The sequence below is a fragment of the Micrasema longulum genome, unplaced genomic scaffold (genome assembly GCF_059751315.1).
Source record: "Micrasema longulum isolate JH-2025_06_02 unplaced genomic scaffold, ASM5975131v1 h1tg001600l, whole genome shotgun sequence".
Classification (NCBI taxonomy): domain Eukaryota; kingdom Metazoa; phylum Arthropoda; class Insecta; order Trichoptera; family Brachycentridae; genus Micrasema; species Micrasema longulum.
This window is the reverse complement of record NW_028278781.1, coordinates 126,474-150,326: the sequence shown is the minus strand read 5'-3', so window position 1 is coordinate 150,326 and position 23,853 is coordinate 126,474. Positions and strand designations below refer to the sequence as shown.

The window sequence follows — 23,853 nt, the reverse complement described above, 5'->3', positions numbered from 1 at the left end:
CGTCGGCAGGAGGGCCGTGACGTCTTTCACCAATTTTGCAGCCTCCGCAGTCGAGTCCACGGCGTCCAAATAATCGTCCATGTACATTTTCTCATGTACAGCCCGCGCTGCCTCCGGGAATGATTCAGCATTCGCCGCGGCCACGCGGTCTCTTACGTACTGGGCGCTGCTCGGAGAACACCTGGCTCCGAACATCATGGATGTGAAAGCGAAGGTCCTCACTGCTTCGTTCGGTTTTCGACGCCACAAAAACAATTGTGACATCGTGTCATCTTTATGCGGAGAAACATCTCCTTTATATCGGCGGCAATAGCTACGCCACCCTCTCGGAACCTCTGTATGTCCCCCACTAGTGACGTGAGCAAGTCCGGTCCCGTCAGTAAGTGGTCGTTGAGGCACACACCTCTGTGAGGGCTCGCCGCGTCGAACACAACCCGAATTTTCCCAACCTTGTTCGGATTGCATCCCGAAAAATGAGGCAGGAACCATTTCCTTGTGTTTTCTCGCGCCTCTTCTTCCCTGGATAACTCAACGGCGTATCCCTTTTCCTCATACTCGCTGATTTTAGCCCGGTACGCAACTTCAAGTACCGGGTTCTTTTTAAATTTTATTTCCAACGAGTAGAGGCGTTTTTCTACCGCTTCTTGGTTGTAGGGGAGCGATGCGTTGTCTGAACTCCACAGCAGGCCCGTTCCCCGTTTACCAATGACAGGTCATAAGCCCTGTAAATGCCTAGACTTCCATATTCCCTTCTCAAAAATGTTTTCCCTCTCTGTTGCAATAGAGTTAATTCTAAATAACTTCCTAGGGAGGAAATTCTGCCAGTCTGCAAACATTTTGACATACTCAAAACATTTTTGAAAAACATCTGTGTTTAGGATGCGGTTAAGTTTACATTCACAGTATCATGCAACATTACATTGCGTTTATATTTACGCTCCACCGCCTAGTCTAGAACATTCAACACAAATACTTAGCTAGTTATCATTGTAATGTACGCATATACCACATTCATCCATCATTGTAGATAAATGAGACAGAGTTATATATTTATTTATTTATTTATTTATTAACGGACATTGTCCATGTATACAATTTATAAGGTTTAAATATTACAATAAAAGAATAGTTTAATACATTTAAAGAAAAAAGAAAGAAGCATTGACAAACACTCGTTTAAATCGAGCACTAAATAAATAGTATATAATATATCCACCATATATCAGAAAGTAATGCAAGTGTGTACTCTATGGAGTAGAAAGTAACGCAAGTGCGTACTCTATGGTAGGGGCGAATCGTCCATATAAGCGATTATGCGCAGCTTACCATTTTATTGACTATTCATTGTAATGTTTTATAGTAATTTTATTTACAGAACAACGAACAAATAATTATTATTTCTTATAAATCGTAGCCACCATTTTTATTTTCCTTAAAAAATATATATATATTTTATTTTTATTTTATTTTATTTTAAAATAAAAATAAAATATATATATATTTACATAGCGCCCCCAGCGCCAGCAGAGAGCCAAGAAACTAGCCTATTATTCCGGCTTATTTCTTCATACAAATAAGTATGCTATATTTTTAACACCTCAAATCCACTTGCGGTTATTTCCTCCTAAAGTAAGCTTGCAGATTACTCAAATTATTTCAAGATTCTCGATTTGGTAAACAGTATTTCGAACATTGTTTCCTAAGGGCTATTTTTCTTTGAGATGATACAGTTGATATATAACCACCATTACTTTCGCGCAGTCATATCGCAGGTCACGTGGCGCGGCGCACGACGTGGCCGTTTTTGGCATTATTCATTTTTAGAACAAATTGACCAGTTGACATTTTAATTAATTAATTAATAATTAATTGTAATGGGAAAAATTATGTCTACTGAATTTACTGTGGTATTTTTTTTAAAAGTTTTGTATAAAAATATTGAGAAATATAGCTAAAGTCTGTTCATTATTACAAGAATTTCTAAATAAACAAACCAGCCGCGTGATATTCGACGGAAAATAGCCTATTTCACACAAATCATCTTAATCTAAACGGCACGGTAAAATTATAGAATATATATTTTTTTATGAAACTCCATAGTTAATGTTTTAATAAAAATATCTATAAAAACGTTTCGGTTAATATACAATTTTAAAAAATAAAAAAACATTAGCGTTTTTATAATTTATCCAAAATATTTCAATTTTGGTGATCATTTTTAACGAGTTGTAAATAACTCACTATTAGAAAATGTAAATCAAGTTATGGTAGAATATGGTTCAAACCTCGGACCTTTGATCCGTGAGTCCGCAAAACTAGCCACGGGACCACAACCCGATTCAAATAATATTGTAAAACTTGACAAAATAAATTTTAATGATAATTTTATTAAAATCATTATTTAAATTTAGCAAGTACTCTCGGGTAAACATCCTGCAAAAGGAAATCGACTGGAGATTAGTCGGGCTCATGGTGTACTGGTTATTGCGTTTGCCAGGCATTAAATAAATAAATAAATAAATGTAAAACAATAAATATCGATCTACCGTATTGTATTTTATCATTCCGTGTAGATTTTTTCCGTGGTGTGAAATGGGCCGATCATGCGATATCAAACAGTGGGCTCGTGGTTTGCACGTGCGCAGCGGTCTAGTCTCGTCATCGTCGGTTGAGTTGATTGCATAGATGAGAGATATTGTTGTATCACACAGAACCACAGAAAAAATAGCAGTTTACATACTATGTGGGTACATATTTATAAACATTTTTTGTAGCTTACCTGTAAACAAAATCACCGTTCGCCGCTGCTCTATAGAGTAGAAAGTGCATATGAAGTAACAAAATACTCATCTGTGAATCTTATTGTTTTTTACTAATACGGGTTTTAATATATTTTAAACACACCGCATTGTCTTTACATAATTACTCAACCATAATTTTATATTGAATCGCATCTAATAAAATATATGTTGCATCGCTAAATTGTCGCTAACAAACAAAAGGCTTCTGTGTTAATAATTGTTTGCATTTGTTTTGTGTTGTATGAAGATAAAAAAATAGTGAAAACATGGTAAAAAATTTTCTTCAATTATTTTTCTTAGCACGTTCACGGACATTAATTTATTATTATTTATTTATTAATGTAAAGATTATTGACATTAATTCTTGTTCATCTTTGTCTAACGTAGTTATTTGTCGGTTTTTCTATTTTTATAATTTATTAAAAAGTCAACATTTTTCGGTTAAAAGTCAAACACGGTAAATCTAGAGACTACTAATACTAATCTAAATACTAATTTTACTTGTACTTGAATTATTGCAAGAAATTTTGTGAAAGAATACAAATCTTAAAAATTTGTCCAAGTTGGCAAGTCATTGCTATGAATTAATATTTCTTCCAAGTTGGCAAGTTATTGCTATGAATTAATGTTTCTTCCCAGTTGACAAGTTATTGCTATGAATCAATATTTCTTCCAAGTTGGCAAGTTATTTCTGTAAATCAATATTTTTTCCAAGTCGGCAAGTTATTGCTATGAATCAATATTTCTTCCTAGTTGGCAAGTTATTGTTGTGAATCAACATTTCTTCTAAGCTAGCAAGCTAATACTATGAATTGATATTTCTTCCAAGTTGGCAAGTTATTGCTATGAATCAATATTTCTTCCAAGTTGGCAAGTTATTGCTATGAATCAATATTCTAATGAATGAATATTGCTCTGAATCGATACTCCTTTCAAGATGGCATGTTATTTCTATGAATCGATACTCCTTTCAAGATGGCATGTTATTTCAATGAATCAATATTTCTTCCTAGTTGGCAAGTTATTGCCATGACTCAATATTTCTTCCAAGTTGGCAAGTTATTGCTATGAATCAATACTTCTTCGAAGTTGGCAAGTTATTTCTGTAAATCAATATTTCTTTCAAGTTGGCAAGTTATTGCTATGAATCAATATTTATTCCAAGTTGGCAAGTTATTGCTATGAAATCATATTTCTTCCCAGTTGGCACGTTATTTCTGTGAATCAATATTTATTCCAAGTTAGCAAGTTATTGCTACGAATTAGTATTTCTTCCAAGTTAGCATGTTATTGCTTTGAATCAATATTTCTTCCAAGTTTATTTATTAATTTATGTTACAAAAAATAATCACGTATCCCTAACACAATGAGAGAGCTAAGAGCTCTGTTTAGATTTTGAATACATCGTAATGTAAAGTGGAAGCATGTACATCATCGAAGAATATTAAAAATAAATAGTTGTAACAATAACATAAATTGTCACAAACATCTGGACACGCTTAATAATGTATAAATCTATGCAATATCGCAGCAGTCTCCTGCAATGGTCTCTTCCCTTAGACAAAATCCAAACTTGCATATTTCTCCTGAAAATGGCCGTCGTTTTAGAGAACTTAATATGTTCATCCAGGACCTTGTACACTCTTGGGGCCACAAAAGAGATCTTTTATTCTCATGAAATCCACTCATGGACACATGTCATAACTAAATTATTTTTTTTGAATATTTTGCTTCCGATTGAAACACGGCATAACCGCGAACGTGTTAGTAGACACATGTATTTCATAATAAAACAAGAATATAACAAATCAAATACTTATTGTTTTTTATTATACACCTGAGTATTATTGTATGAAAATTTTATACCATGTTTTGTGATGTTTAGTTTAAAATACTGTGTTTTATTTCCCTTAACTCATTTATTTAGCATATAAATAACACCAAAGTATATCTTATCTGAAGCTTAAATCTGCATACATAATATTTTAAAAACATATACGGTTGAACTCCGCTTTTCCGAACTCCAGTCATCCGGATTTCCGAACATTCGGATCGTTATATAAAAAAAAAAAATATAGGAGAAGTTTTTAACAATGTTTCGAGTATATCAAAATGTTTTCAAGACAGGCTGGATTTTTTCCCTAAGGAGTTGTTTAGATCTAAATTTGTTGCAACACAAATTAAAAAAATGTTTTCAGGCGTTGTCTAGTAGGTGAATCCGTTCAGCCGGATGAATCTCACCCACATGATAAAGGTTTCAGCTCTTTTACTTCGCAAAAGTCGACAGATGGAAGAGTTGAGGAAATGTGGATGTTACAACACAAGCGGCAGAATGGTACACAGTGTGTAATGTGGCCACTTAAACCAGGCAACGACAGGTCATCATCATCATCATTCCCTACCGCACCTAATGGTGCATAGGTCACTACATTGGTACACCAATCGCAGCGTTTCTTGATCATTTTTGTTACATGAAGGTAAGATGACCAGTCTTACGCTTCAGGTACCTGTCCAGGGACTGAAATATTCTAGTGTAAAAACACCCTTTAAAATAAACATGTCGGGAATCGAACCCGAGATCTCTTGCACGGTGGGCAAACGCGCTGACCATTACACCACGAGGCCGACAGGTCATATACCCTGTAAATGCCTATTCCATATTTTCTTTTGAGAATGATTTGTGGCTGTGGTCCCGTGGCTAGTGTCATGGACTCGTGGATCAAACGCCCGAGGTTCGTGCCCCACTCTGCCACAACTTAATATCTATTTTCTAATTGTGAGTTATTTACAACTCGTTGAAAATGGCCATCAGAATTGACCAAAATAGAACACACAGATTTTTTTTTTTAATAAAAAAATATAAATTAACAAATTACAACAGGGATAGAGAATACCTTAAAGAAGGGAATATGGAAGTCTAGGCATTTACAGGGCTTATGACCTGTCATTGGCTGGTTTAAGTGGCCACTTTACACACTGTAACATTCACCATTTTGCCTATGTTTGAACATCCATATTTTTTCAATTCTTCCATCTATTGATTTAAGTGAAGTTAAAGAGCTGAAACCTTTATTGTTGTGAAGAGATTCATCTGACTAAAATTTTTCACATACTAGGCGACGCCTGAAAACAATTTTCCAATTTTTAAACTTCATCTGGGACCAGTTGGTTTTACTGTCTGGAATCCAGTCTTTCGCCTACAAACATTTGGACAAACTCAAATATCGTAAAAAAACATCAGTTTTCCTTCCAAATTGAGAGAGGTTTTTAATTTAATTAAAATTTAATTATTGAATCCAATTTATTGTATTATTTCAAAAGCAATTAAATCTGGCTCTCATTGATCTGGATAATTGGAGTTTTAATGTATTTTTAACGCTTTGTTTTTCCTATTGTTTTATTATATTTAATTTTTTTTTCTTTTATCCTGTAGAAAATATGAAAAAATCTACCAGGAGAACTCTGCAATTCAACGTATTTTAAAATATAAATGTTTGTATTATTATCACTGTTCGGTAAATTATTTTTTATACTTTATAAATCTACTTTCTTTTATTTTACCATTTTTGTACAAAAAATGAGGGAGTTCATTTGTCTTTTTAGTTTTTTTATTTGTAAATAGACTAATTAACTAATTATATTTTTTTGCTTATTTAAAAATAAAAAAATAAAAAAACGTGAAACGACCTTATTCTCCTGAATTGATATCCGGACCCGGAAATTTATCACTACACTCTATCATTTGTTGATTTAGAAGAACTTGCGACGTCATCAAAAGTAGTTAATATTTATTATTTTTTTCATGCATTTTTGAGAAACTAGAGCCGTACAATAAAATGCTCTAATTTTTCCGCGTGTAAAAAAACATTTTTAATATCTAATTTCCCGTAGCATTGAACTTCCTCATTGTCACAAGGGTCAATTTTCGATGTTGCAAGATTACTCGTTCGCGTTTCTTTACCCATAAAAAAATAATATTTTCAATCTGTGAGTCCTAATAGAGTCGCCCATACGGAGAAAAACAATACTATGATTATTGACCGCGAACTGAGCTACAGACTACAGCAATACGAGGTGTGTTCAGAAAATAAAGGGGATTTTTTAATTTTGCGGATTTGGAGAGTCCAACTGTCTGTTTTTATCTAATTTATGTTTTTTTTTTTTTTTTATTATTGCGCGATTAAAAAAAACATTAGTTTTAAAATGGCAAAATCGTATTTCCTCATTTTGCGTGCGTTTTACCAGACTAAAGCCTTAAAACAGAAAAACAACCCCATTCAAATCTAATTTCAAGGAAAACTAAACCATAACGATTTTGAACATATTTAACAACATGGTCCAAAATCGTTTGCACTTGATTTTTTACTTTCCACAAACGAGCTTTAAATTCGAAATGATTGATGGTTTTTTGTAAGCGAAAATGACCCTTACTGACTGCCAGTGTATTGAAAATAGGTTCTGTATCGCTTGCACTTGTTTTCATTAGCTCTATTCCAAACGCTTGCATTTTATTTTTAAAGTGCCCCTAGATTTTAAGAAAAAATGAATCTTAGCGACTATTGTAATATGAATCAAAATCGTTTGTAAATAAGATTATATAACTCAAATGCGAAGTGTCGTAAATGCCATTTAGAGTGTGCAGAAAATCAGAACTTAATATTTACTAGCTTTTATTCTCACATGAAACAAAATGTGTATTTATTTTTTTAAATTATTAAAAATATTTTTTACAATAGATATTTTTTTAGTTTAAATATTTAATATACATTGTGTATGTATAATTTATATGTTTTTTAAAACATTTATTGCATTTTATTGTTTTTGTAAATGCATTTTTTCTGTTCATTAAATATACGTTTGAATGTATGCCTGCCCTGTATGAATATAATGGTGCATAGAACACTGTTTCGTAATTTGCAACGTTATTTTGAGTTGATCAGTCTTACGTTTCAGGTACCATTAAAATGGTGCATATAAAATATTACAGCAAACTTAAGTTATTTTTACTGATACTTCAACAGAGATGAAAACCCTTTTAGCGATAGCGAGATAATGTCGGAAAATACGTTTCCTATTTCTTTTTGAAATTTTCCTCTTTTCCTCTACTTTTATGTACTTTTTCCTATTATAGACTAGCATCGATATTAATTTATTTATATACTATACATATGCCCTGTGGCTAGTGTTTTGGACTCATAGACCAAAGGTCCATCGTTCGAATCCCACTCTACCCCAACTTGATTCCCATTTTCTAATAGAGTTATTTACAACTCGTTGAAAATGGCCTTCAAAATTAAATATTTGGGAAATCATAAGAACGCAAATATTTATTTTTCCTTTAAAAAAAAAATGTATTACTATGTATATCTATTTTAAGTAGCTGTTGTATTTAACTGGCATTTACAGGGCTTATGACCTGACATTTGCTGGTTTTAATGACCATTTGATGTACGGTGTAACAATTAAGATTCTGCCTATGTTTGAACATCCTCATTTCATGAACTCTGTTGACTTTTGTAAACTTAAAGACCCGAAACCTTTATTGATGTGGGTGAAATTCATCTGTCTGGATTATTTTACGTTTACGTTCATGGGAACGCATAAAAACACTCATGTATTTTTAGGCTTCTTTCAACTTCTGCAAACATTTGGACACACTCAAAATATTGTCGATTCAACCAACTGATACAAAATAAAAAAAATAAAAAAAGTGTTAGACGTTGGCCAGTAGGTGAAATTACTCAGCCAGATGAATCTTACCCGCATCAATAAAGGTTTCAGCTTTTTCAACTCACACAAGTGAACAGATTGAAGAGTTGAGGAAATGTAGATGTTAAAACATATGCAGAATAGTGAATGCTATACAATGTGTAAAGTAGCCACTTAAACCAGTCAATGACAGACCATAAGCCCTGTAAATGGCTAGACCTCCATACCCCCCCCCCCCTTAAAATGTTCTATATCTCTATCGTAATATGTCAATCTTAACAATTCCCTCTGCCTTCGGTCGGCCTCGTGGTGTAGTGATCAGCGCGTTTGCCCACCATTCAAAAGAGGTGTCAGGTTGGATGCCCGACATGGTTGACGTGAAATATCTATTTTAAAATGTGTTTTACACTGGAATATTTCGTAGTCCCTGGACTGGTACCTGAAGCGTAAGACCGATCATCTTTCCTTCGTGTAACAAAAAGGATCAAGATACGCTGCGATTGGTGTACCAATGCAGTGTCCTATGCACCATTAGGTGCGGAAAGGAATGATGGTGAATAATGCCCTACGGGGTGTTTTTCAGTTCTTGTCTTCAAAAATTTAGAGGATTTTTAAGAGGATATATTTTGATAAACAGGTATTTGAACTTTTTTCCTGTCACTCTCTCGCAAATGGCTCACTTATTGTGTGCAAAGGAGACACCTGCACGCCGGACTGATTTTGCCTGACTAAAATAGACTTCCGTTGTTCCGTTTTCCACACCTCAAAACTGAACCGATTCGTTTGTATTTTTAAGAAAAAGTATGATAATAACATTTTGCTTTTTGATAAGTCGTTTCTTATTTGAGCTAGAACCATCCAAAAAAACATAAATCTTTTTTTGTATTTGAATCGGGTTGTGTTTCTGCGGCTAGGGTCTTGGACTCACGGATCAAAGGTCCGTGGTTCGAATCCCACCCTACCCCGATTTGAATACCATTTTCTTATAGTGAGTTATTTAAAACTCGACAATGTTTGACATTGTTTTCCCTCTCTGTTGAAATAAATTTAAATATGAATAACTCCCTAGGGAGGAAATCCAGCCAGTCTGCAAGTATTTGGACATACTCAAACATTGTTGAATTACTACCCGGTAAAAGAAGAAGTATATAAAAATTGGAAAAATAGTTTTCAGGCGTTGTCTAGTAGGTGATTTGGTTCAGCCGGATGAATCTCACTCACGTGATAAAGGTTTCAGCTCTTTTATTTTATTTATTTATTTATTAATTACATTATACATACATTTGTTAAGGACGGAGACACAGTTTATAGCGACCCAATCAGGAACGACCCATGTCTGTGAACTTGCTTCGACTCGCTAGAAAATCCGTGTTGAGTCGGGGCACTTGTAATGCATTTATAACCATACATTCACACACATATATATTCGCACATACATATTTATATTATATTTTATACATACAAATACATATATATTAAGTTTAAGTTTATACACATCATTGATACTTTATACATTATTACACTTTACTTCACAAAAGTCAACAGATGGAAGAGTTGAGGAAATGTGGAAGAATGGTGAATGTTACACAGTGTGTAAAGTGGCATAATGCCCCTCGAAATAGAATATTTGGGTAAATCATAAGAACTCAAGTATTTATTTAAAAAAAATAAAATTAAAAAAGCGCCTATTTTTATCGATCATGTTCGGACGTAAGGTATGCAAATATGGTGAAAAAATTGAAAAACAAAAAAGGCATCGGCACAAAAAATTTCATCATGGTACTAAAAAAAAATCGGTTCAGTTTTGGGCTGCAGAAAACGGGACAGCGAAACCTCGATTTTTCGTTTTCAGTTAGGCATAATCAGTTCGTTGTCGACGTTCAGTTGTCTTTTTCGCTTCTCCGCTGCCGCATTTCCTCCCAACCAACAATATTTGTTTGTCCGAATATCTACAAAATGTTCTTCATCTCTGATGTGATATGTGAATCAATTATAATATTTCATAATGTGTTATTTCTGTCTCTGCATTCCTGGCTCTGGACGCTGCAATTTGGATGTTGGTATAATTTTAAAAAATATACATTTTCTGTATTTATTTTTTATACTAATTTTACTTGTTATTTGTTAACCATGTGATATTACGTTTAATGTATTTATTTTTGTGAAAACAACTGCAATTATGTTTACCATGTTTGTTTATTTAATCAATAATTTAATGATAATTCTTTTCTTTTAAAATACTCGAATAATTATTATTTATTTTAACATGTTTGTTAAAAAAATGTTTAATAAATAAAAAATATTCCATTTGTATGATTCTACATGTACATAACTCAATTTAAAATTGAAATTGCATTGAATTGAGAATAATTTATTAATCATTACATTAAATTTTACAAATGGCAAATATCTTGAAAAATTTTGTTTGAATAATTATTTTTTATAACAATTGCTAATCGAATACTTTTACCGCGTTACTAAATTGAGTTTCGCAAATTTGTCATCTTATTTTATAAAAATTAATTAAAAATTATTATGTTCATTCTAAATCATTACGTAATGATTATTTTTATTGTGTGTGGCTTAATTACTTTTTAATGTAACATTGAATGAATTTTTTCTCTACTTTTCATAAATTCTCTTTACATTTTATGATTCTTAATTTGTATTTTTTTAATTATGTAAAATGTCATGTTGCTAAATCATTTTTACCATTAAAATCCTTAAATTCGTCTCATGAATTAATATTTTCAAATTTCAAAATACATTCCAAAATTTCTTGAATCTGAATATCCATTTCACAAATCTAAAACATCTCACAAAACTTATCTGCTGTTTCTCAAATCTGATAATCCCTTTGACGAATCTAAAACATCTCACGAAACATACCCACCATTTCTCCAATCTGAATATCCATTTCACAAATTCGAAACTTACCCACCATTTCTCGAATCTGTAATCAATTTCACAAATCTAAAATATCCATTTTATTTCGTGAATCTGAAAATCCAATCGATAAATCTAAAACATCTCAAAAAACATACCCACCGTTTCTCGAATCTGAATATCCATATCACAAATCTAAAACATCTCACAATACACTATTATTTCTCGAATTAAAAATACACTCCACAAATCTTAAATACCGTCTCAATTTTACTAATTCAACATTTTATTTCACAATATTTGAATACTTCGTTTGTTGATTTTAACACCTTTAGCAAAGCTTAAAAAATCGAGTCGATTACGATTATGAATGATCTTCAGATTTAAGATGAACGATTTTTTTAAAAAGCTTATTGAAAAAATGAGCGTGTTTATCGCTGCGAATGAAAATTTTGTACGTTTATTTAAAATAAAATAACAACTCAATCATTTATCTGTGGTTTGAAAAAAAACGAAACTTATCAACTTAGATTTGTTTAAAACATTAGAATTTGTATTGATTGAATTTTTTGATGACCACGGATGTGAAATGAGTTGCGTAATGTTTTTCAATCGATTTGTTGTCATTGTAAAAAATAATGTAAAAAAATCGTGTTTGAATGTCGCTTTGTTGAGCGTACAAATTTTTATTCTGTTGCGAAGTGCATCATTTTGTGAATAGATATTACAACGGCCATTCTGAGCCTTTTTAAGGGAGCAATATGTGTACCTAATGCCGATTACTAACATAAGCAGAAAAAAATAGAGATGCGCCTAAGGATACCGGGCTGGTATTCCATTTACATTGCGCTATTAAGTATTTAGTACGAAATCGGGCAATTATCATGGATTTATTTTATTAGCTAATAAACTAAAAATCACAAGCCGATCGGTACTATTCTTATTTAAATCTGTTAAGAAAAGGGAGATGTAAAGGATTAAATTCTAATCATTTGAATGGTGCCAAAAACAAACAATTCGTGACGTCATCAAGTATGACGTCTTCGGATGTTTTGTGACGTCATCGGATAGCTCGCTTATTCTATGTGGCGTTTGTTTAAATTTTCGGCGTCCTGTCACTTATCAAACGCGACGAGTTGTGATTGATAATTTTCATGATAAATTGATATTTAGAAGTGGTTGACAACCATAAAATAATAAAAGAAATTCGAGATGTAAGATGTAATCCGTTTTCACTTTCATCTGTCAGTGGAACTGGAGTGTGGAGTGGGTAAGGGAGGGGGCTTAAGGTAATATTCATAGACAACTCTCCTTATATTTCTATCTGTGGCCTGTGGAATTACCAACATTAAAATGAATGCATTGCTCGTGAACTTCTGTGACAAAATTTATTACCAACTTACGAAACGATCGTTTTCGAAAGACCTTATTTTCGAAACGAAAATAATGAATGAAAATATTTATTTTAAGGCCTTATATAAACACTAGGAGAATCTTTTAAAAATCTTTTATTTGTAGAGTAGGTTAAATCCGATATTCCTCCCGAGTGATAATACCCTATTGCGCTCAGAATACCAGCCCTGCGGCGCTATTCTGAACCGCTTTTGTGGCCGTAGACATGCCGTGACACTTTATCTCGTGTATTTTGTATGTAAATTTCAAAATTAGTTGATTGGTTTTTTATTTTTTCGTGCGAACTCTTTTGTCCATTTTGACGAAGACGCAACAATTTTTAAACTGTAAACTTAACTTACCTTTTTTATGCAACTGGCCCTAACCAATACAACGAGGCCAGCACCACCTAGACTCAAGGCCTAGGCGCTGAAAACAAAATGGCTGTCTTAAGAGTCCGAAAAATTTCACATTTACAAACGTCAAATGTATTTTGTATTTTGTTTTTAATATCCTCGGTTTATGTTTTTTGTCGGCCTCTTGGTGCAGTAGTCAGCGCGTTCGCCTACCATGCAAGAGGTTTCGGGTTGGATTCCCGACATGGTTGACATGAAATATTTATTTAAAAATGTGTTTTTACACTAGAATATTTCATAGTCCCTCATCATCTTACCTTCATGAAACAAAAAATATCAAGGTACACTGCGATTGGTGTACCAATGCAGTGCCCTACGCACTATCAGGTGTGGAAATGGAATGATGATGATTTTAGTATCATTTTCACATCATCAAAAAAATCCCACTTTAACATAATAATTTAAGGGAGCATTTTTTTAAAGCAGGTCATAAGTCCTGTAAACGCCTAGGCTTCCAGATTCCCATCTCAAAAATGTTTTCCCTCTCTGTTGCAATAATTTTCAATCCCTAAAACTCCCTAGGGAATGAAACCCAACCGTTTTATTTTGTTTGATTTTTGTTAAATTTTGTATAATATATACTCGTATAACTACTAACTGACTTTTCTATGTCTACTGGTTTCGTCAGGACACTAATTAGGTACACTAACATGCAAATCCCGCTATACACCTTCGATATATTACCCTTGCACTTCGCAACAGAAATGAAATATTTTGTAAATCGTGTATTAAAATATTCGCATGTTTGCGATTTACTAGAACTTTTCCGTACGTTAGGCTTGAGTTGTATAAATATTATATACGTATATAACCAAAATCATAAATTATAAGAAAATTGTTCAAAATGTATCAATATTAATTATATCATAATTCTAGCTAGTTAAATCATTGTGTTAATTGAACGTAGTTATGAAGAAAGCAGCCAGTCCACAGTTTAAAAAAAAAAAGATTTTTTTTTCGGATGCAGTAAGGTCGATTCTACGTTCTGCCAAAAACAGCCTAACCGCTTTCATGCAAAAAAAACCTATAACAATTACCTTCTGAAAAAAGTGTTGATCACAAAAACAGCATTTCTCAATTTGCAGATAACACCCACAGCACTAAAAAAAAAAAACGATATAGATATTGATAAGAAGATTAATACCTCTAGAAACCTATTTCTCTTGAATATATTAAATTGGATAAATATATAAGTACAGTAGAACCTCGATATAACGGAGGGAGTGTCCGTTAAAGCCCAAAGTCTGTTATATAAAAATAGGCTTAAAATAAATCGAAAGACAATATGTGCATTGTATTTAAATAGAAATAAACCACACAAAACACAAACAAAATTCTATTTATTATCTTCGGGCACTCCTCGTGCTACTGTCTACTTTGGCAAACAAATGTTTATCGCAGGAGGCTAAATAGCAGTTCACAGCGGAGTTAAAGTGCCAGCTCTAATGTATGGGAGCGAAGTAGGGAATTGAAAAAATGATGATGAAAGTACGTTGAATGCTGTCGAAATGCGATCCCTCGGGCGAATTTGTGTTAAAACGACGTATGACAGGTGCACAAATGTCGAGATCCGTGAAGTGTGTAAGGCTGAGGAGACATGCATTATCGACAGAATCAAGAAAGGGGTGCTGCGTTGGTTTGAACATGTAGAACGAATGGACAGCGAAAGAACGGCTAAAAGGATCTACGATGCGAATGTTGATGGATGCAAAAAACATTTATTTCTCTACATAGTCTCCTTTTTTTTTGATAAAAAAATTAATATTTGCGTTCTTATGATTTACCCAAATATTTAATTTTGAGGGCCATTTTCAACGAGTTGTAAATAACTCACTCTTAGAAAATAGAATCAAGTTGGGGTAGGGTGGGATTTAAACCACGGACCTTTAGTCTGTGAGTCCGAGACACTAGCCACGGGACCATAACCCGATACTTCCCGATACTTCTTCACACTTAGTAAGACGATATTCCAACTTTTTTATACCATCTGAATAATACGATTTCGGGAAACTCTCAAAATACGCGTTAGTTTCGGTAGTCACTTCTTCGTTTGAGGTGAATCTTTTCCTGCGAGCCATTTTTTCCAGTTTGGAAACAGGAAAAAGTCACTAGGAGCTAAATCTGGACTATAAGGTGGATGATCAACCAATTCGAAGTGTATATCACGTAATTTTAGCGTCGTATCTAATACTGTGTGAACCAGTGCGTTGTATTGAAGGAAGAGCACTTTTTTCTTCTTTAAATGTTGTCGTTTTTCCTTGATTGCATCATTCAATTGATCCAATAATGTACGATAATACTTTCCTGTGATTGTGGATCCTTTTTCAAGATAATCGATGACCAATATTCCGAGTGCATCCCAAAATACAGTGTCCATAACGTAAGCGCTAGGTATTATTATTATTATTATTATTATTATTATTATGGATAACTTATATAGCGCCATTTTAGCAATAAAATACCCCAAGGGGCTTTACATAGTGATTCTTTTAAATTTGTAATTTAATTAAAATGATTTATTTTGTTGTCACATGCTACGACCCATTATCAATCCGCCCTCGTACATAGTTAAATTCTTTTTTGTAGCATAAAAAACGAATGTTTACATTATTTATCATTTGTCAAAGTGAAAAACATTCCAACTGTTGTGTAGATTTGATTTTTCACTCTTTTCGCAAAAGTGCTATTTTATCAGTTTCACTTTTTTATGGCTGGCTGCTTTCTACATAACTGCGTTCAATTATTTTTTGCAATAAACCGTTTTGTATATTTTTTTTACAAAAAATATGTCCGTCTCTTAGTATAGTGGTTCGCTTATCATGTTTGAGGTCTCGGGCTCCACCCCTGGCAAGATCGATATAAAATATTTATTTCAATGGTGGCTTAGTACTGAAGTTTGCCATCGCTGGACTGATCGCCTGAAGCGTTTAATTATTTTTAATTTTATTTAAATAAACATTCTAGAAAACATGGTTATTTGATGTAGTCTTACCGTATTTTAAAGACCGCTTACATGCGGACAATACTTGTCCCAGGATTCGACCATTTTTCACGTGTGAACAGCAATTTGTAGTACTAATAAATTATAACACGGCTCAAAAACGTTTAAGAGAAGAGAATATGGAAGTATACGCATTTGCAAGTCTACAAACATTTGGACAAACTCAAAATATTGTTACAAAACCGACTGGCACAAAAAAAAAGTTTAAAAGTTAAATTATTTTTTTTTGTGAAATAATTCGACCAGATGAATCTCTTCACAACAATAAAGGTTTCAGCTCTTTAACTGCACTCAAATCAACAGATGGACGAATTGAAGAAATATGGATGCTCAAACATAGGCAAAATTATGAATGTGGCACAGTGTGTAAAGTGGCCTCTTTAACCACCCAATGACGTGTTATAATGGACGCGTAGACTTCCACATTCCTTGCTTTAAAATGTTTTTCATCCCTATTGTAATTTGTTAATCTTAATTGTTATTATTATTATTGATGTTTCACGGCCACCCTGACGGGAATCGAAACCGGAACCCAAGCATGGTAGGTGATCGCGCCGACCACTACACTACGAGGCGGCTTTATCTCCGCTCGATTTCCTCTTTCAGGATTTTTACTGGAGGTAGCCATCGAGTCAAAAACGCGTTTCCGGGGTTCTGATTACTTTTTACACTTAAAACTGTATTCTTTATCCGCCCGGACACTTTAAATTATTCAAAAGTAAGAAACCCGCTGTGACAAACATGCAGTTTTTTTTAAACTAAACTTTTATCGGAATAACTGTCCTTAAGCGTGTAAATAAATTTATGTTATATCTAAATGTTTAGAAAAATCATTAAAATTAAATTGACTGATTTAAAAAAATCCTTAATATGATAATTATCAAAAATTGTAGAAAAAAATTGATAATCATGTTTGTAAAAAATATTAATTAAACATAGTTCATAGGCTAATTGAAATCACCTGTCGGATACGTATTCAAATAGATGTTTGGCCCCTTTCAGACGGGTCGTGCAAATATACGCGGCACGGTAAAATTAGATCGAATTGATTTTACCGTATTTTTTTTTTCACCATTTCGAATGAATTAAGATTGAATCCATTATATTATTTTCAATCATACAATGTTACTCCAGTTTAGGCCCAGATGCATAAAAAAGTATGCTCTTTTGTCAAAATGGACAAAATTTGCAGCTTGAAAACGTAATATTATACAATAACCCGCTTTTCCCTTTTGATGAAAACGCAAAAATGCATTACCTTTAAACTTTTTTTGTGTAACTGGGCCTTACACATCTTTCAAACATACATACTCAGTTTTGTAAAAGTCCATAATGTGGTCTTCCTATATAAAAAATATACATATTTGTAAAAGTTCATTTTTGTGCCGTATGAATTTAAGCATAGGGGTCTTGGCGTTCAAAAGTGATTTACTTCAATTAAAAAAATTAATTAATCAAATCATAATTTATTTATTTATTGTAATGTTTTTATGTACATAATGTTGAACATACGAAATGTATTTATTGAAAAATATAAATGTATTAATATTAATTGTACCACGAAATGTTTCAAGTATTTTTATATGCATCATTTTCGATGGTGCATAGGGCATTATACAATGCAACTTAATTAAAAGTTTATATTCCGCACTGTAAATCATATAGAAGTAAGATAATCAGACCTACGGTTGAAATTTGTGATCCCCGATAGTATTTGCAAAATGTTTACCCAGCCGGAAATCGAACTTGAGACCTCATTATGTTAATATACCATAACGTGTTAAGCTTTGTTCATGTGCGAAGTTCTGGGTTCGATTTCTAAAATAACAATTACGGTATTTTTAGTTTATGAAGCGTCAATCTGACGATCTTGCCGTTATGTATGTAATAAATTATCTATATAACGCTGAAATGTATAAAAAAATATGTAATGCCCTATGTACCATTAATATTTAATAGAAATTTTTCAAATAAGTTTCTTGAAATAACTTGTATTTTGTACTGACAAATATTTTTTTTGTATTTAAAAAAAAAATTATAAATCTAAAACTTTTATTCTGTACACAAATAACTAAGTTTGTGAACCTCTATAATTTTGTGTTCGCCTTTGTTTTAAAATACAAATGCCCGTATTAGAATGAAAGTCAAGGTGAGGAAAGTGCATTCGAATATAATATTCGGAGAATAAATTGAAGATGAGGACGGTAGAATGTTCTTTCCTTAGGTGAGGAAAGTGTATTCTATTCCCATATGCAGATAATTACTCAAAAGTGAAGACAATAGAATGAACTTTCCTCAGTACTTTTTTTAGACATTGAAATACTCCGCAAATAAGGGCCGAAATCGTTTTTAAAATATTTTATTTTATCATTGTTTTTCACGCGATTTTGACCCTTATCAGCGCTACATTCAAAATACTTGAAACATTTTTCGCATACGTAACAAAACCCCATTTTTTATAACGCTTGCTTAGTGTTGGCGCTTTCCTAGTACTAATGTTGGATCAAACAAAGTTAGATGAAATATTGTTATCATGCGAAAATATTACTTAAGAACACGTGCCAGAAATGTTATATTACTTCGTGTAAGTTCTACGTTAATAATATAAAGTACTCGTATGTATTAGAACAAGGATGTGTAAATTGAAGGGATAAAATAGAAATATTTATTTTATTTATTTATGCTCTGTTTTAATTTCTTATTCTGAAAAATGGGCGTTAGTGCTATATTAGCTCCTGACGTCACTGCGATCCGTGTAGATCTATTGTGACGGGTCCTCGTAAATCAGTTATCGTCCTCCAAGCCCAGGCCTTTGAAGAACCTGGCTACTTTGTGAAGAGTGAGTGCTCTCATTTTGCTAAATCTCCCCCTCCAAGCCCAGTGCTCCGATGAGAATGGCAAGTTTATAGAGTTATCTTCGACTATCTATCAAGTACTATTCCCATCTGAAGGAATGTATCAGTCGGATATAAAATAATCTATTATATTAATACTCCAGAATTGATTGATTGCGTCTCTCCCTTATACTTGCGCACAGGAATTTGACCCTTATTATCGTGTTATCAACGCTAAATCAGGGTCATTTTTGTTTGCTAAAATTTTATATTCGAATGGAATAATAATTATCTCTCTATATTTATATTGATATTTATCTCAATTTGTTTTTTTAATTCTTGAGAAATATTAGTTCAGTTCATACTCTACATAGAAATTTGGCTCATTGGACAATGTCCAATTGTCCAGGGAGCCTTCTTTCCTTCCCATCCCCTCTCCTCTCTTCATAGTAAAGTGTATTTTTTTATTTTATATATTTTTATTTTGTTAATCTTTGTTTTTAATTTTTGTAAAAAAATGTAAGATTCAATATGTCCATGTATTTATAATTTTCTCCAGCTGCACGGTTTGGGTAGGTAGGAATAAATTGCTTAAGGCAATATGCCCGCCCTTATATGTATATAAAGTGTCAAATAAATAAATAAATCATTTAAAGTTTTTTTTTTAATATCCGAATTAGACATTCTTTCAGTTGGGAGTAGACCTCAGAGGTAGGCAGAGAGGATATAACGTCACCCTACTCTGTCATGTTGGGTTTGGTCATGCCATTTTTTTTATCGTTCTTTCGTTGTTCGTTCGCGATACGAATACAAACATATTCTGCGTACCTCACCTAATTTTGTACAGCGGCAAAAAATGCCTTTGTCTTCTTAAAGTGAAATAAAATGTTATTCATTTTTAAGTATCCCAAATCGTTAGTAAAGAATCCTTTCGGTGTATACATCCTAATACATAAATATTTTCAAAACACTCAAGTCTTTTTTTTTTAATCCATTATTTTTTCAATGTAAAATGACAGTTAAATGCTTTTGATATATACAGGTGACTGGAACTGAACCCGCCATAGCAAATTCGCACATAGAAGAGGTCATTTGCTAATTATTGGATCTAACTTTTCCTAGCTAAAATTTTATAGTTTAGGAGATATGTCCATTTCTATACTTAATTGAGATTTTTCCAAAATTTTACCTCCAAGCATTCAGAACTAAGTTTTTTTTCATTATTTTTGTATTTTTGTACTATTTGTTGGTAGTCGTAAATATTTGTTTAAAAATTAAAATATTACGCTTTTAACAAAAAATACTTCAAAAAAACTTTACGATAAAATTCAACCTGAAATAAAAAAAACTACAGTGTTTCAATAATTAATTCTACTCTAAGTTAGTTCTCTAGTACGTCACCTTTTTTTAAAAAGCATAATATCTTATTTTTTAATTCGTGTATTTTTTTATCAAACTTAGCATATTTTAAATTAAAAAAATCAGGAGTGTTTTTTAAATGTTTAAGATTACGTGTGTACAGAAAAAACTCTCTTTAAAAGAAAATAATGTAATACTAACGCCTACTGGTTTCGGAACAAAACCTGTTATTATGTTATCCAAAAAACTGTATTTTAAAAGGAGATTTTTCGTTTTTTTAATAAATAAATTAAAAATGTCCTTTGCTGTGTATTTTTGACATTTTAAAAATATTTATTCCAAAATACTTTTTTTGTAAATTTTGTGTCTAAGAGGAATGCAGACTCTTATAAGTAATAAAACAAATGTTATTGCGGCATTCACCATTCTGTCAATGTTTCAACATTATCATTTCTTAAATTATTCCATATCGACGATGTAAAGAAAAAAGTTCCTAAGCGACCACTTGTCGCTTTTAAAAAGAGTCAATTAAAGTTTTTTTAGTCATTAAAAAAATCTTATTTATATCTCTATTATTTGAGCGTGGTTCCTAGATAATTTAAGTGAAAAAAAATTAAAATAGTTTTTTTATTACTTAAAAAAAAACTTCAAATTGGCTATTCTGTAAAGTTGGCTACATGTCGCTTAGGAATTTTTTGCTTTCCACCGTCTATATTTCGTCGATAAAACCTTTATCGATGTGGGTGAAATTCTAACGAACTATATCACATACTAGAAAGCGATTGAAAATTGTTTCAAGATCAATATGTTACAACAGAGACAGAACATATTAGATAAGGTAATGAAGTCCAGACAGTCATATTGCCTTGTTAAAGTGGCCTTTTTATATAATGTGTAACATTTACTTATCTACTTATGTTTGAACATCCATATTTCTTCAATTCAACGGATGGAAGAATTGAAGAAATACAGATGCTCGAACAAAGGCGGTGAATCTACACAATACCACAGTCCGGCCCATGACAGGTTTAAAGCCCTGTAAATACCTTGACTTTCATATTCCTTCTCTAAAATGTTCTTCATCTCTGTCGGTATTTGTACCACTTAAAAGTAACTCCGAAATTTTATTGGAAAAAAGTCTTACCTATTTAATTTATAGCGTAGTTAGAAAAAAATTATTTCTTTGTGAGTCGATCCCTCTTACGAACAAACATATTTGTATCCATATTGTATGTAAAAATCTAGATTATTATTATTTGAATGTGTAATTAAAATACTTAATTTTAAATAATATTTATCGGAATTTAATAAAATATCGTGTTGTTTCCTTATATTTAATAAAGGTTATTAAATCATTATAAAAAATAATGTATTTTATTTTATAAAAATACTTTTTAAGATCATAAAAAAAAGTCACTTATTTATTAATATTTTTTATTGTATCGTTTTTTTTTTTCAAATTTTAAACTAAACACCAAAAAAGTAAAACAAAATGGTAAAGCTTATATGCCATTCAAAAGATATTGTGTTTGCTTTTACGTTACATGCATTATTTATTTTTATTACAAGCCTCAAGTAGTAGTAGATTAAAGTGAGCATTTTTGACACCTCGTTTTGTTCGCGTTCAATCTAAAGATGAAAGGAGAATACATTATCGACGAATTTGTTGGAAAATAATGAAAGATATCGGGGTTATAATAAGTAAAATAAATATATTCTTCTTCATTCTTTTACAACAAATTAGTCAATAATGTATTCTCATCATTATTTTACAACAAATAAGTCAAAAATGTATTCTACTTCATTAGTTTACAAAAAATTAGTCAATATTGTATTCTCCTTCATTATTTTACAACAAATTAGTTAATGATGTATTCTCCTTCATTATTTTACAACAAATCAGTCTATAATGTATTCTCTTTCATTATTTTACAACAAATAAGTCAATAATGTATTCTCCTTTATCATTTTACTACAAATTAGTCAATAAGGTATTCTCCTTCATTATTATACAAAAAAAATAGTCAAAAATGTATTCTCCTTCATTATTTTACAACAAATTAGTAAATAATTTATTTTCCTTCATTTCACAACAAATTAGTAAATCACGTATTCTCCTTTATCATTTTACTACAAATTAGTCAATAATGTAACGGGAACAGAAATAGGGGTCGAAAATGCTCATTTCTTGACATTCCGTTTTGAAGGTTTTTTATCAAATGAAATAATATATGTAAAGTAAAAGCAGACACAATATCTTGTATAACAGAAAATTGTCTTTCGAAGTATATACAACCTTTACGATTTTCTTTTGGTGTTTGTTTTTAAATTTGAAATAAAAACTGATACAACTCGTGTTAAAATCTAGTATTTTGTAATTTATTTTCTTATTTCTCTGGTGTTTTGGTTATTTTTGTGTATATATTATTTTTCCTTTTCTTTCTATTGTCTGCACTCGCTGGGATGGAGGATAGACGGCCATGTTTTCACTTAGCTTCCCGCATTCGCTTCATCACACTGTTGGACATTTATTGTGTTATATTGTCTTATATCATTCGTAAACGGTTACCTAGCTACATACACGTAAGTAAAGTAGAATTCCAATAATCCGAACTCCGATTACCCGAATCGCTGATTATCCGAATCGCTTTCGGAATGCTCAAGTTCAAGAAAAGGAAAGAGAAGAGACAGGAGAATCACTCGATGAATGCAGAAACATTATTTTAAAAATTCCTGGATGTTTGAAAGTTAGTGCTGAAGATATAGCAGAGTGGATGGTGTGTGATTCGTCAGACCCTGGGTTTCAAATTCTAAATGATGATGAACTCATTGAAAGCTTTCTTTCATTACCGCATGGTACGTAATACTGTACTGTAACGCTTAACATGTAAAAGTTTTGCCTTTTCATTTAATCAATTAAAAGCTCCTTTTCTTTAAAAATAGTATTTTCTCCCATTTTCAACATACATACATACTGTAACTAATTAAAATAGACCATTTTTTCGGAGAAAATAAAATTTTCCGAAGTTTTGACTATCCGAATGGAGTCCGGTCCCAATTGATTCCGATATGATCCGGAAGCAGCTGAAACCTTTATCATGTGTTTGAGATTCATCCAGCTGAACCAAATCACTTACTAGGCAACGCCTGAAAATATTATTCCAATTTTTATATTTCTTCTTTTACCGGTAGTTAATTCAACAATGTTTGAGTATGTCCAAATGCTTGCAGACTGGTTGGAATTCCTCCCTAGGGAGTTATTGAACTTCCTTTACTTCATAAGAGACAACAGATAGAAGAGTCGAGGAAATGTGGATGTTTAAACATGGGCAGAATGGTAGATGTTACACAGTGTGTAAAGTGCCACTTAAGCCAGTCAATGACAGGTCATAAACCCTGTAAATGCCTAGACTCCCATATTCCCTTCTCAAAAATGTTTTCCCTCTCTGTTGCGA

At 32.2% G+C, this 23,853-nt stretch overlaps 1 protein-coding gene across 1 annotated transcript in view; it reads left to right on the top strand.

Moving 5' to 3' along the window:
• Positions 1 to 20,366, top strand: part of LOC148274724 (uncharacterized) — a 38,071-nt gene extending 17,705 nt beyond the window's left edge. Inside the window, exon 8 of the mRNA XM_088236742.1 lies at positions 20,082 to 20,366. Coding sequence (XP_088092868.1) covers positions 20,082 to 20,138 — 57 coding nt within the window. The 3' untranslated portion in view covers positions 20,139 to 20,366. The remainder of the gene's footprint in view (positions 1 to 20,081) is intronic.
• Positions 20,367 to 23,853: the final 3,487 nt, after the last annotated feature.